The sequence below is a fragment of the Phoca vitulina genome, unplaced genomic scaffold (assembly GCF_004348235.1).
Source record: "Phoca vitulina isolate PV1807 unplaced genomic scaffold, GSC_HSeal_1.0 scaffold36, whole genome shotgun sequence".
Lineage (NCBI taxonomy): Eukaryota > Metazoa > Chordata > Mammalia > Carnivora > Phocidae > Phoca > Phoca vitulina.
In genome coordinates this window covers 3,305,346-3,319,351 of record NW_022589739.1, presented here as the reverse complement: position 1 = coordinate 3,319,351, position 14,006 = coordinate 3,305,346, and the positions used below count along the sequence as shown (strand labels likewise).

General features: G+C 37.6%; 1 protein-coding gene across 1 annotated transcript in view; it reads right to left on the bottom strand.

Annotated features, from left to right (window-relative positions):
- Nucleotides 1-3,689: 3,689 nt before the first annotated feature.
- COPB1 (COPI coat complex subunit beta 1) overlaps nt 3,690-14,006 on the bottom strand; it is a 37,204-nt gene continuing 26,887 nt past the window's right edge. The window contains exons 15-22 of the mRNA XM_032427196.1: nt 13,722-13,949; nt 13,380-13,559; nt 11,221-11,365; nt 9,645-9,764; nt 6,747-6,892; nt 6,077-6,166; nt 4,993-5,148; nt 3,690-4,042 (exon numbers count right to left, since the gene is read on the bottom strand). Coding sequence (XP_032283087.1) covers nt 3,983-4,042; nt 4,993-5,148; nt 6,077-6,166; nt 6,747-6,892; nt 9,645-9,764; nt 11,221-11,365; nt 13,380-13,559; nt 13,722-13,949 — 1,125 coding nt within the window. The 3' untranslated portion in view covers nt 3,690-3,982. The remainder of the gene's footprint in view (nt 4,043-4,992; nt 5,149-6,076; nt 6,167-6,746; nt 6,893-9,644; nt 9,765-11,220; nt 11,366-13,379; nt 13,560-13,721; nt 13,950-14,006) is intronic.

Here is a 14,006-nt window from a genome sequence, read left to right as displayed (position 1 = left end):
TGAGATGCCCTTCAACGGAGGAATGGATAGAGAAGATATGGTCCATATATACAATGGACTATTACTCAGCCATCAGAAAGGATGAATACCCAACTTTTACATCAGCATGGATGGGACTGGAGGAGATTATGCTACGTGAAATAAGTCAAGCAGAGAAAGTCAATTATCATATGGTTTCACTTATTTGTGGAACATAAGGAATAACATGGAGGACATTAGGAGAAGGGAAAAATGGGGGGTGGGAATTGGAGGGAGAGATGAACCATGAGAGACTATGGACTCTGAGAGACAAACAGGGTTTTAGAGGGGAGGGGGGAGGGGGGATTGGTTAGCTCGGTGATGGGTATTAAGGAGGGCACGTACTGCATGGAGCACTGGGTGTTATACGCAAACAATGGATCGTGGATCACCACATCAAAAACCAATGATGTATTGTATGGTGACTAACATAACATAAAATTAAAAAAAAAAAAAAAAAAAAAAAGACTTCCCGATGAGCATGTGCTTGGTGCGAAATATTCACAATTGACACATTATTTAATTTCATCCTCCCTCAACTCTGTGACATAGACATTATAAGCACCTTACAAGTGAGGAAACTGAGGCACAAAGAGAGTAGGCAGTGGTGGCAGGGTGTGACTAGCCATAGGGACTTACTGTCTGACACCCTGGCTTTATATCTGGGGTCAAGTCTTCCTATTAGGCCTTTATTAATAGTAAGTAACTTACCCTCTCCTAAGATTGTAATCACCTATAAATGATGATATTAACAGTATTTCCTCAGAGCCACTGGGAGGATTATGTACGTCATGGAAAGAGCACGGACTGTTATGCCCGGCACAAATAAGCACTCCATAAACCAGCTATTCATCATTGCCTAAGACCACCCAGCAAGTAAGTAGAATACAGGGTTCCACATTTTTCTAATTCTAAGCTGAACGAAACTCAACTAAACTGTACTGTACCTACTGTGCTGTAACCTGGTCCCACCTTTAGGCTCCTGAGATCCTGGGGGTGGAGAGCGAAGCTCAGGGGCAGAGATAAGGAACATTAATGGTGTGCGGAGAGTATGGGTGATGGCAGCTAAGGCACGCAGCTGATAGGCCTAACCCTACTTTGAGGACAGTATTTAGAATTGTTAAAAAAAACACACAAGAAAGTATAATCTTAAACTAAATCTTGATTTAATTAAGGGAAAGGCTATAAATTATTAGCTAAAGAACATTTACCAATGTGGAAGGAAAAAGTCACCAGGAAAATACTTACTTTACCCAATATATAGCACAGTTACTTCACTTCTGATACTATTTAGTTTCTTTTAAATTTTTTTTTAAAGATTTTATTTATTTGTCAGAGAGAGAAAGAGCACACACACAAGCAGGGGGAGTGGGAGAGGGAGAAGCAGGCTTCCCGCTGAGCAGGGAGCCCGATGCGGGGCTCGATCCCAGGACCCTGGGATCATGACCTGAGCCGAAGGCAGACGCTTAACGACTGAACCACCCAGGCACCCCGATACTATTTAGTTTCTAAAACATTGTGGCTCTCTTGTCTTTTTAGGTATTGTGAAAGGAGTTTTGCCACCTTATTTATAAATCATGTAGGAAAGTTCCTCACAGATAGCAGAATAGCACTAGTATAATCTCCTGGCTAATAGAAAAATTACCTTGTTTTTCCTTCTTACAAAAACAACTTTAAACTCCAATCACTTCTAATCCCAAATGAAAGTAACTTCCTTCCTAGGAGCTCTAAGGGAGCACTAAGAGCTCCCTCTAGTGTCATGATAGCGAAATACAAGGGCCATTTAATTCTAAGATTTACAGGTTTATTCATTCAATACCTTTATAGTATTAAGCCCTCACTTGGTGTCAGATACTATGTTTATTCTCTTACCACACATCATGGTCCTAATTATATGATATCCTTAATATGAGCAACCACAACCTTTAAATATATATTATATCCTAATTAAAAGAGTACAGTGTAAACAGCTTCTGTAAGCTATCCAATTCAGTTTACATTTTTTAATTGCACAAAGCTAAAGAAAATGCTAATGAAGTAAACAGCTTAATGTAGTATAGATATCTGACATCTGTGTTAACTTCTTTCTCTCTGTTTCCTTATTTATGAATTTAAGAAAATGGCAATGTGAGCCAATCTGTCCCACCAACAACAGCTGGAGTATGTTAGGCAATTTTCTGAGAGTATCAAGAGAGATATTCTAGATGTAGATGTCGAGACATAATTCCTTGAGATTTTAAATGCAATACTGGTTGCTTGTGAATATAAAACCAAAATCTTTAACATGCTAAGTCACTTTTCCTGTCCTATAATACCATCTATAGGTATTCTATGAAAACGGATTCCCTGGCCAAGTAAGATGAAGATATAGTGGGTTAAACCAAACTAATCTGCTTCTTTACCGAAGGACCTCTCAGAATTTCTAGTATGCTAATGTACACGGTGAACCTCTAGTACAGGACAGTATGAAGCTTTTCCCAAACTACTTGACTATGGAATCCTTTTTCTCCCAGAATATCTAATGACATCAAGGAAGCTAATGTTCAGTGGAACAGTTTGGGAAATGATCTAATCCAAAGTTTCATCAGTTCCTCTGCTCTCATCATAAATCTCCAGTACTGGACTTAATGCATCCAACTGACCCCTTTCCTGCATTCCTAGTATCTTCCCCACTGGGAGCCACTGACTTGGCTTTGAGATCTCAGTGCTGTGGAATCTCAAATGCCTTGTAATCCTCTGGTTCTTTTGGATTAAAAAAGCAAGTGGCTTCAAAGTTTATGACATCATACAAGGTATCAATCTCCTTTATACTCCAAACAAATCATTCCACTCTCACTCAAGTGCTGAAATAGGAGATGCTGCTTTCACTCTTTCACAGACCTTATCTGTGGACACATCCTGACTGTAGCCTGAAGCCTCGCTGAAAGACAAAGCATAATCGCTCAATGTTCAGACTTAGCTAAAAGATAGACTACCTCAATCATCCCCAAGGGAGGCAAGGGCCAAAAGGACAGCACAATCAGACTCTAGGGAACTCAGCCCAGAAAGCCACACGGAATCGTACTGAGAGGTGAGGGTGGCCAAGTGCTGGAGTAAAGGAAGGAAAGGGGAGGAGGGTGGGTAAGGCTTGGGGGAGACAGGAGCACAGCACAGCTCTCTGAATCCCCCAAGAGCGGAATCCTCCCAGCGCAGCCTCAGTAACTGGCTGCGGCCAATATAATTCCACAAACATAAAATAAGACTCTGAGCCAAATGTGAATGATTAAAAGATCTACTTTGGATTATTACTTTTCATTATGATTCAGGATAATTAAGAAGAGTATGTTTATTTAAGTCAGGGTTCATAATACTCTTTTAAACTGGAGATGGATTTGTTTTCTCAAGTTATTTGATACTTTCCTCCTAGAGCTCAATTCCAGAGAAAAGCTCTTAGAACACAATAAGGGATTTTTAGAGATATTGATGTCAAAATAATAAATAAGTAAAAGTCAATCAAGTAAATCAAGGTCTGTCTCATTTCATATCATTGAATTTGTAAATTCTCTTAACAAAGTTTGTATATGCACAACTCAGAGTGATTTAAATTTATAATAGAAACCTATAACCCAACTAAAAGAAATCCATTGCTACATAACTAAAATTAGGTAATTATATATTTATTTATAAAATAACAAAAGATTTAGGAATAGATCTGTTTATTGTACTGTGAAAATGGTCTTGGTACATGTGAGAAACATTATATACTTTGAGGACAGCATTCAGAACTGTTAAGACAAAAGACAAACTATAATTTTAAACTCAATCTTGATTTAAGGGAAAGGCTATAAATTATTGGCTGGAATGCATTCAGCATAAACTCAGATTCTATATAACATAAAGCATGAAAGAGTACAAAAGATGTTGGAGTCCAATAAGCCCATACCTAAATTTTAACTGTAAAGCTGCAAGGACTTTTTGTTTATTCTTATATACTAGTTTTCTTCTGAGACAAGTTGATTTTATCTCCAAGACTTAAGGCCATTCCCTGTAAGGAAGAATGAAAATGTTTATAATTATTAAATTTATATAAAACCAGTAGGTTTCTGTATCTTAACCAAGCCCTCATTCAATGACACCACATCAATAATGAAACCAGACTCACCAAAACTTTACTTTGTTAAGTACTTTTAGTGCTAGATTTACAATTAGTCACTGGATTTGTAGTTTAGATTTCAAAAAACTCTAGGGAACCCATTTCACAAACACCCTACAGGAATCAATCTTGTTTTAGGCAAATAATCCAGAGTGATAGGCCCAAAAAAGTGGGCCATTTTAATGAAGCAAAAGTTCTATTTCTTTTTTAAATTTTTTTATTGTTATGTTAATCCCCATACATTACATCATTAGTTTTAGATATAGTGTTCCATGATTCATTGTTTGTGCATAACACCCAGTGCTCCATGCAGAACGTGCCCTCCTCAATACCCATCACCAGGCTAACCCATCCTCCCACCCCCCTCCCCTCTACAACCCTCAGTTTGTTTTTCAGAGTCCATCGTCTCTCATGGTTCGTCTACCCCTCCGATTTCCCCCCCTTCATTCTTCCCCTCCTGCTACATTCTTCTTCTTCTTTTTTTCTTTCTTAACATATCATATATTGCATTATTTGTTTCAGAGGTACAGATCTGAGATTCAACAGTCTTGCACAATTCACAGCGCTTGGGGGGTGGGGTGGAAGGGATGGGGTGACTGGGTGATGGACACTGGGGAGGGTATGTGCTCTGGCAAAAGTTCTATTTCTATTCAGAGAATACTATTATTACATATACGCATCTAATGCACAAAATACAAGTATGACAGAGAATACTACATATAAAAATAATGAAGAAATAAATTCTTCCTTTTTGTTCAGTTCAGAGATGATCTCAAAAACAAAAACAAAAACAAAACACAACCCCCCCCCCCCAAAAAAATTGGGTAACACCCAATTGTTACCTGACTCTTTGCACGAATTCTTATGTGGCCAGTAACAGGGGCCTCTGGGCCCTGTTGAATTGGCTTCTCAATGCTGACATTTGCAAGTGCATCTTCTCCAAATATGGAACGAGCATACAGGTTGGCTGCCATAAAGCCACAGTAACCAGAAAGAGCCTGGAAGAAATTTATGATATATTCAATACTTCACTAGAGAACGACATATAAGCAAGACCCACCAGCATATATAAATTATCATTTAAAATAGGACTTACCATGTGGTGGTGGTTACATGACTAAATAAATGTCAAAACTCACGGAACTATATATGTAAAAAGTGTGAATGTTACTGTGTCTATGTTATACCTCAATGAAAGTGACTATTTAAAGAAATAGCACTTATTCCAATTTGTATATATACATTCCCTATTTAGTTACAGAGTTGTCTGCACCAGCCCTTAAGCTCCATGAAGGAGAGACAATTTTTATTTTCTTCATTACTATATATCCAGAGGCTCACAGAGTACTGGGCGTATGATATTTGTTTGTGTATTTGTTAGACTATTTGTTGAGTAAACTAATATATGAATTAAAACCCATTTGTCTGGCAGAAATTTACTAATAAAATTAGTATTATAACATTAGCAGGAATTCCACAAAGAAAAGAAATTCCTTAGAGCCTCAGCTTCATTTTTCTTTCTTCCTATTCTTTTTTCATGTATACAGAACTTAGAAAATTCTGTATTTGAACAAATATATTGACCCACAATCAGAACCAAGAGAAGAGGTCATGGACCTTTTTAATCTAGTATCAAAACCTATTTTGGAATGAGCCTTTAGCTGAAAGGGAGAAGAGTGAAAAGAAAAATGAACCTGACTATTCAGTTGGGTCACTGTACTAGGAACAAGCAGGCTGGTATATTCCGGTACAAAGAGGTAAGCAGACTGATGCATTCTATGGGATAATTTCTTTTAGCTAGTCCAGAATGACACTGCTTTTCTTATGCTGAACAATAACAAAAATACACTAAAGGAAATACAAGAAAGCCAGGAATTTGCCATACTACTCTCTATCAGATTTAAGAAGTTCTCAGTCAAATTTTACCTTCTCTGGAGTGAGGCATTTCATGTTAGTTGACTTTAATATATGCTGTAGGTAGTCATTTAAATCAATTATATTTGTGTTAACCGTCACCTGTACAGAAGGAGAAAAAAGTCAAGGAGATCATAATCCTTATAATGAGAAAGTTGCGTATTTCTGATCTTAGGGTTGAGAAAACAGACTCATATTATACGGAACCTCCTTCCAAGTATATAGTGGGGAAGGTGAGCAAAAAAACAACAACTAAATGACATCTACAAAATCCAACAAACTGCAAGTTGGTATCAGAACTTTCATACATAGATTACTTCATAAAAGATCAACATGCTGCATATAAAATATTTCTAATAAACATCAAGGCCACTGACTTTGTAAAACCTCTTCTGGACACTGGATTCAATAGTAAATTATTATTCATACATCCAAGGGATGGAATATTGTCTTTAATGTCTTGATCAATCAGACTAATCATACAACTGCGACTCTCATCAGTTTATAACAACTTACCAAACTACTCGCATAATTTTTGGTTAAGGCTAATTTGCAAGAATAGATATTGAGAGACTGCTTCTTACATCTGACACTTTTTAGTGGGACTACTTTTATCAGAGAATTCCTCAACACTAGCCAAAAAGGAAGATAAGGAGTTCAAGGAAATCTCCCAAGGACTAACTTTGTTTTCCCATTCGAATTCAGCCCACATCTGACGGAATTCAGCATCAGTGCAAGTGGCAGGCTGGATATAGTCCATGATGTCGATATGAATATCACTGAGGACCACACAATTTCTGTCACTTGCTGCTCCAGAGACATCATAAACTGCAATATACACACACACAAAAGGTCCTGAATCACCAGAGGCAAATTTTAATTTAAAAAATTTTCATATTTCCAAATAATAATTATGATATTAGCCAACTATTTATATAATGCTTATTCTATCCTGGGCTCTATTTTAAATGCTTTACAAAGATTACCTGTTTAATACTTTATTCCTATGTTATGGTATTATCATTCTCCATCTTATGGATGAGGAAACAGAAGTCACATAAGTTGCTCAAGGTCAGAACTGATTAAGTGGTAGGGGCAGTATTTAAACTCAGTCAGTATAAACGTAGCAGGTAAGTAGTAGTGTTCCCTCAGAAGTGCTTAACTAGTATTTTTGAATGAATACTGAGGAGCCACAGTATATAAGATTATTTACTTCTATGACTGCCTCATCCACAGCAAAAAGTTGTCATCTGATTGGAGCCTACCTTTCCTCCTCCTAGCCTCTTCTCTTGACATTCCCCTACTCTATCTACTTTCAGTGAAAACTGAGGTCACTGAGAATAAGTTTCTTTAATTTCTAGCCCCACATCTAAAAACAAATTTCTCGCTCTCTGTATCCACATTCACCTCCTTACCCTTCATATCAGGGAAGTGCTGTCTCTTCTCTTCCAGATTCGTATTTCCTGCCATCTGTGATCCCCACTCTGGTTTAGGATGTCACTCCATCAACCATTACCTCCCTCACTCTTAGGTCCTTACCTTCGTATTCTCTACTGACTCTTCCCTTAGTCTATAAACATACTCACCTTAACAAAAATTCTTCCTCATCCCGACTTCTCTTCAGTCTACTGCCCTCTCTCGTTCTTATCAAAACCACAGTTCTACACTCAGAACAGTCTACACTCACTGTCCTTATTTCTCCATCTCCAAGTCTTCAACTCACCACCACTGCCCAAGATATACCACAAGCAATATTTAATTTCACTGATCACCAAATCCAAAGGACTCTTCTTTTAGACTTCCTGTTACTTGACTTTTTGCAACTCCAGATTCTTCTGGAAGATTTTTCCTTACTTCTTCTCTACCACATTTCAGGTACCTTTGTAGGATTCTCCTCATCTGACCAAGCTTTCAATATTGCTGTTCTCTTAGATTCAGTTTTCAAATCCCCCCTCTTCTCACTTTTTATGCCCTGAGTGATTTCTTCCATTCCTACGGTTTTCAAACAAGTATTTATCTCTAGTTTAGACCTCCTGTTCAAGTTCCACACTCATATCAAACTGCCCTTGGACATCATTAGATAACTTTATTCTCAACCTGCTCAAGATTTACCTTAGTATCTCTCTCAAATTTGTTCTTCTCTCCTATATTCCCTGTTTTGGTGATTGCCATAAATATCAGCCCAATAAAAAAATCTGAGGGTTACTCTAGCCACTTCTTCTTCAATCAGTCCATGTCCTGGGCATTCTATCTCCTTAATATTGATAATATTCAGCACTTCTCTCCAACCCAACCACTACTGCACTGGTTTGAGCTCTGTCATCTCTCACCTTTGTTACTCCAATAGTCTACTAGTTAGCCTTCCTGCCTCTTTCAATCAGTCTTCTACAGTGCTATCACAGAAATGTTTAATCATGGGCGTGCCTGTGTGGTTCAGTTGGTTAAGCATCTGACTCTTGATTTCAGCTCAGGTCATGATCTCAGGGTCCTGAAATTGAGCCCCACATCGGGCTCTGTGCTGAGCGTGGAGCCTGCTTAAGATCTTCTCTCTCTCCCTCTGGCCACCCCCCCCCCCCCACTCATGTGCGCTCTCTCACTCACTCTCTTAAAAAAAAAAAAAAAAAAAGAAAGAAAGAAAGAAATGCTTAATCATGTAACTCACTGAGAATTCCTTAATGGCTCTAATCCTTTACATCCAGGACTAAGTCTGAAATCCTTAGCATGACAAGTAAAATTGAGCTCCCCCTAACCTTCCTAACCTCATTTTTTTTTTTTAAACCACTACCCTCCAGCCCACTTTGAACTCCAAGTATATCAAACTACTTGCATTTGTTACAGCTGAATCCTTGCCTATCTGTAGAACACTTACTAATCTTTCGAAATGCCACAAAGCCCTTCCTAACCTTCCTTCCCCACTCCCCCACCACTTTAAGAAAAATGACCAAATTTCTACAGACTCCCACTTTACCTAGCACAAGCTTCCTTTGCACCACTTACCATTATATATTACACATATCTACTCTACTTATCTGTCTTCCCTTACTCGACCACAAATTACCCAAGGAGAGATCTTTTGTCCTATGGTAGCTCCATCCCTTCCACAGAATTTGCTTAAAAAAATGCTTACTGACTGACTGACTGCCTCTATATAAGTTAGTGCCTAGGTGGCCTGGGAACCAATGCCTATACAAACTTTTAGACTCAGTTCAAAAGTTCTCCTTCGGTAACATATCCTCCTCCTTCTTACAGCCTTCTGGATGGTTAGCATTCTTCCTCTACGATCCCAAAGCACAGAGTATATAAACTAGCGCCTCTGACATTGTGTTGTACTTATATATTTTACTTATCTATTTCCTCCTGTTGCTTGGCAGTTTCTTGAGGACAGTCTATGGTTCATTTCTGTACATCCATGAATACAGTACAATGTTTAATATAATAGCAGATGCCCCCATAAATGATGAATGAGCGAATGAATGAACAGATGCAGGTCCTGTCCTCAAGAAATGTCATACAACTACTTATTACAGAAATTCTTTAATAAAAATATTCAAACATCACATGCTATAAAATAATTCCTTACCTATATTACCGAAAATTATTCCATTTTCTGTTGATGCTACTTTAACATTAGCTTTAATATTTGCAAAATCATGAGGAGCAAGAGTCAAAGGAGATGGCTTTTCCACAAGTTTCAGATCCCCTGAAAAAACATTTAGATATGGTTAAAATATACATTAAATCACATATATATCTCTCATCATAAATCTTATCTCCCAAAAAATAAAATCTTAAAATGTATGCAGCTTAATAGCTTCTAGCAAAATAAGGAACAAGAGAAGAGTTATGATTCAAATATTTTGAGGACAAAATAAAGAAATCATTTAACACCTTATTATTCACATCAATTTGCACATTTTCTTTGAAAAGGTTAACAGGTTCCTCAGAATAATTCTTTATTCAGTTTGTGGGTGTGTGTACACTCTGGGTTTACCATTTTATTTCAGTGATTGAGTATAAACTTCTCAGAAAGCTTAAGTCTTAAACTATAGACTCCACTACAAAGAATGATAAAATAATCCATGGAAAGACTTATATACATTCTTTATACAGGCATCAAGCTATGCTGAGGAAGACAGGGCAGAAGTATCTTTTCCCTTGATATCTTAAGGTCCTTTAACTATTGCTTAAGCCACATGGAATTTCCTAGAGGCACTGACTGTTTCTTCCTTTCTTTTTTTTTTTTTTTTTTTAAGATTTTACTGGGACTCCTGGGTGGCTCAGTTGGTTAAGCGTCTGCCTTCACCTCAGGTCATGACCCCAGGGTCCTGGAATCAAGTCCCACATCGGGCTCTGTGCTTGGCAGGGAGTCTGCTTCACCCTCTCCCTCCAACTCTCTCCCCGACTGCCCTGTCAAATAAATAAAATCTTAAAAAAAAAAAACAAAACAGATTTTATTTATTTGAGAGAGAGTGCAAGAAAGAGCGCATGAGGGGGGGAGGGGCAGAGGGAGAAGCAGACTCCCCACTGAGCAGGGAGGCCGATGTGGGGCTCAATCCCAGGACCCTGGGATCATGACCTGAGCCGAAGGCAGCTGTTTAACTGACTGAGCCACCAGATACCCTGGCACTGCACTGTTTCTATATACAGTTTATATTTTCCAACTTCAAAACCATTGTAGAAGTGGTCAGAGAGCGTATGATTCACGTGTTTTTATTAAGAAGAAAAACACATCTCAAGTTGCTAATTGTAATAATAATATATTACGTTGGGCACATGTGGTAGGTATCAGCTATAGACTCAGAAAATACCTAGTTCTGTTTTAAGGCAATTAAAAATTTAACTAAGTGAGCCATGTGGTAAATCTGTAACTTAAACAACTCTTATTTATAGCTAGAAAAACTGACATTTGCTAGGTTGAGCTTATTGAATAAATCCATCTGGATGTACCAAGAGCATAAACCTAAGAAAGTCAAGTATCACAGAGGTTCAGAAAATTGGAGCTGAAGGAGACTAAATATTAAATGTAAAACTAAGCCTTGATTAAAAATTCTTATACTAAAAAGATTTCTTATACAAAACTTGTACATATCCCTTAATAATCTGTCATAAAGACTTACTATGTAACAAAATCTGTCCTTTATGGTAAATTTCCTTACCCAGAGTAGCTAACTCTAATGTGCAGTTCTGCAAAGTATCACTGGTTTGGTTTACAACAAGTACATCCAGGACAATATCATACTGGTTGACATGAACATAAGCTTCTGCATATACAGGATCTGAGAAACCTGTCAACTGGGTGACCTGTCAAACAAAAATAAAGAGAAAATTAAGTGACTGAGACAATTTAACCAAACATATCCTAGCCAAATGACTAAATCTGTTAGGTAATTAACAGATGTGCTTAGATTAGACAAGTCATTCTGAAATTGATACAATAAAATTGTTGTGTAATACAGAGATGGTAATTGCAAATGGGACATTAGAAATAACAGGTACTAGTTTATAGCTCAGTAGGAGAAAGATGTTAAATATGTTGAGCAAATATATTAAACATGATCTCAATTTAAGAACTGAATACATCTGGATACATTTTCAGTTAAATCCCTCAGTATCTCAACTCACTAGTTGCTTTCCAAAACTTGGGAACTAAATAAAATCCAAATCTCGTGGTAGTCCCTGCTACCTAAATTCAGGAACTAAATAGATTATATAGCAAGAAATGCTTATAATTCCATAAAGATAAATTTTATATGCTCCCCCCCACCAAATTAAAAAAAACAAAAACAAAAACCCAGAGTACAGCACTTTAAACTTAATATTGTCACCAAAACTACAGGCAACAAAAGAAAAAAAAAAAAGATAAAACTGGATTATATCAAAATGAAAAACTTTTGTGCATCAAAGGACATTATTAACAGAGTGAAAAGGCAACCTACAGAATGGGAGAAAATATTTGCCAATCACACATCTGATAAGGGACTTGTGATCCAGCAATTTCACCTCTGGGTATAACCGAAAAGAAATGAAATTAATGCCTCAAAGAGATATTTGTGGTCCATGTTCATAACAGCATTATTCACAATAGCCAAAAGGTGGAAGCAACCCAAATGTCTATCGACAGATAAATGGATAAACAATATGTAGTATATATTCATAATGGAATATCACTCAGGAAATTCTGACACATGCTACAGTATGGATGAACCTTGAAGACACTATGTTAAGTAAAATAAACCAGTCACAAAAGGGCAAATACTGTATGATTCTGCTAATATAAGGTACCTGGAGCAATCTAATTCATGGTGATAGAAAGCAGACTGGTGGTTGCCGGGGACTGAGAGGAAGGGAGTGTGGGGAGTTATTGTTCAATGGGCACAGAGTCTTAGCTTTACAAGATGAAAAACGTTCTGGGGATGGATGGCTGATGGTGACGGCTGCACAAGGATGGGAATATACTCGGTGCCATTGAACTGTACACTTCAGGATAGTTAAGAGGATAAATTTGATATTATGTAAATTTTACCACAATTTTTAAAAATAAATTTATTATAAATTTATTATTATAAATTTAAAAATGTATAACTATAATACTGTCGATGTCAATTCCCAAATTTAAGGGAGAGAAAGTGTTTTAGTAGTTCCAATTCTGCTACCAACCTTATCTTGGACCAATCAATCTGAGACAGTTTACTCATCTAATAGAAGGGACTAAACTAGATCACTGATTTGTAAATTTATGTATTTTCAGAGTAGGAAAACCATCCTAATAAAATCCTACATGGAAGTCAAACACTAAGAATATGAGTCGCCCTGTTTAAAGTAACAAGGGGCAGGAGAAACAGAGCAGGGTGTCAGAGTAGAGGCTAGAGCCCTGCTCTTTAAAAGTTTTGGTTTATGTTTGGGCACTTGGGTCGCTCAGTCAGTTAAGTGTCCAACTCTTTTTTTTTTTTTTAAGATTTTATTTATTTGACAGAGAAAGAGAGAGCACAAGTAGGCAGAGTGGCAGGCAGAGGGAGAGGGAGAAGCAGGCTCCCCACTGAGCAGGGAGCCCAACGCCGTGCTCGATCCCAGCACCCTGGGATCATGACCTGAGCCAAAGGCAGATGCTTAACCGACTGAGCCACCCAGGCGCCCCAGCATCTGAGTTTTAATTCATTTTTCATGAACCTATCAATCACAGTGACTTGACAAAAACTGATGCTGTATAACAAGTTTGTTCTTCTTTTAAAAAACAGTGGGACCAGCCACTTCCTGATTACTACTTTCTTAAGTGGCCCATATAAGTAATTCACCAGTGTATTTGACATTTTGTTACCTTGTTAAGTTTAGATGCTAGGGGATCTGCTGCCTCTTTCCTCTGTGTGTTGCCCATTGCTGCCAGCAAACTCAGCTGAAACTGATCTTCCTTGCAGTTCATTTCATTCTTTGCAGTTAGTTGCATAAAGGAAATGGGGTCATCGGGCTGTACTGTTACATTTCTCTTTTCAGATTCTTTCTGTGTTGAGAAAACAATACACACGTCTCTCTTTAATATGGAAAGAAAGACAGCTTTCTGTAGGCCTATAACAGGGAACAGCCCTCACATAGGACTGAAAAGCCAACAAAATTTTTTAAAAACCCACAAAGCACTTTTAGAACTTAATCATATATACCTTACCTTCTGGGATAATTTCTCTTCTTCGAGTTTAGCAGACAACATGTGAGAAAGGGACTGTCTGCATTCCTTATTGAAAATGTCATTCATTAAAGGTGAACATTCAGACAAGACCTTGAGGCACAGGGAAATTCGATCTACATCATCATCTGTAATTGGCTTCTTAGGAAGAGAGGATTTTCCCAAATGAAGGATAGTGGCCATGAGCAACATAGCCTCAGCAACAAAAGACTAGAAAAGTAGAGAAATGGATTGTTTACTGTCACAGTTCTCCAATTCAGTAATGTC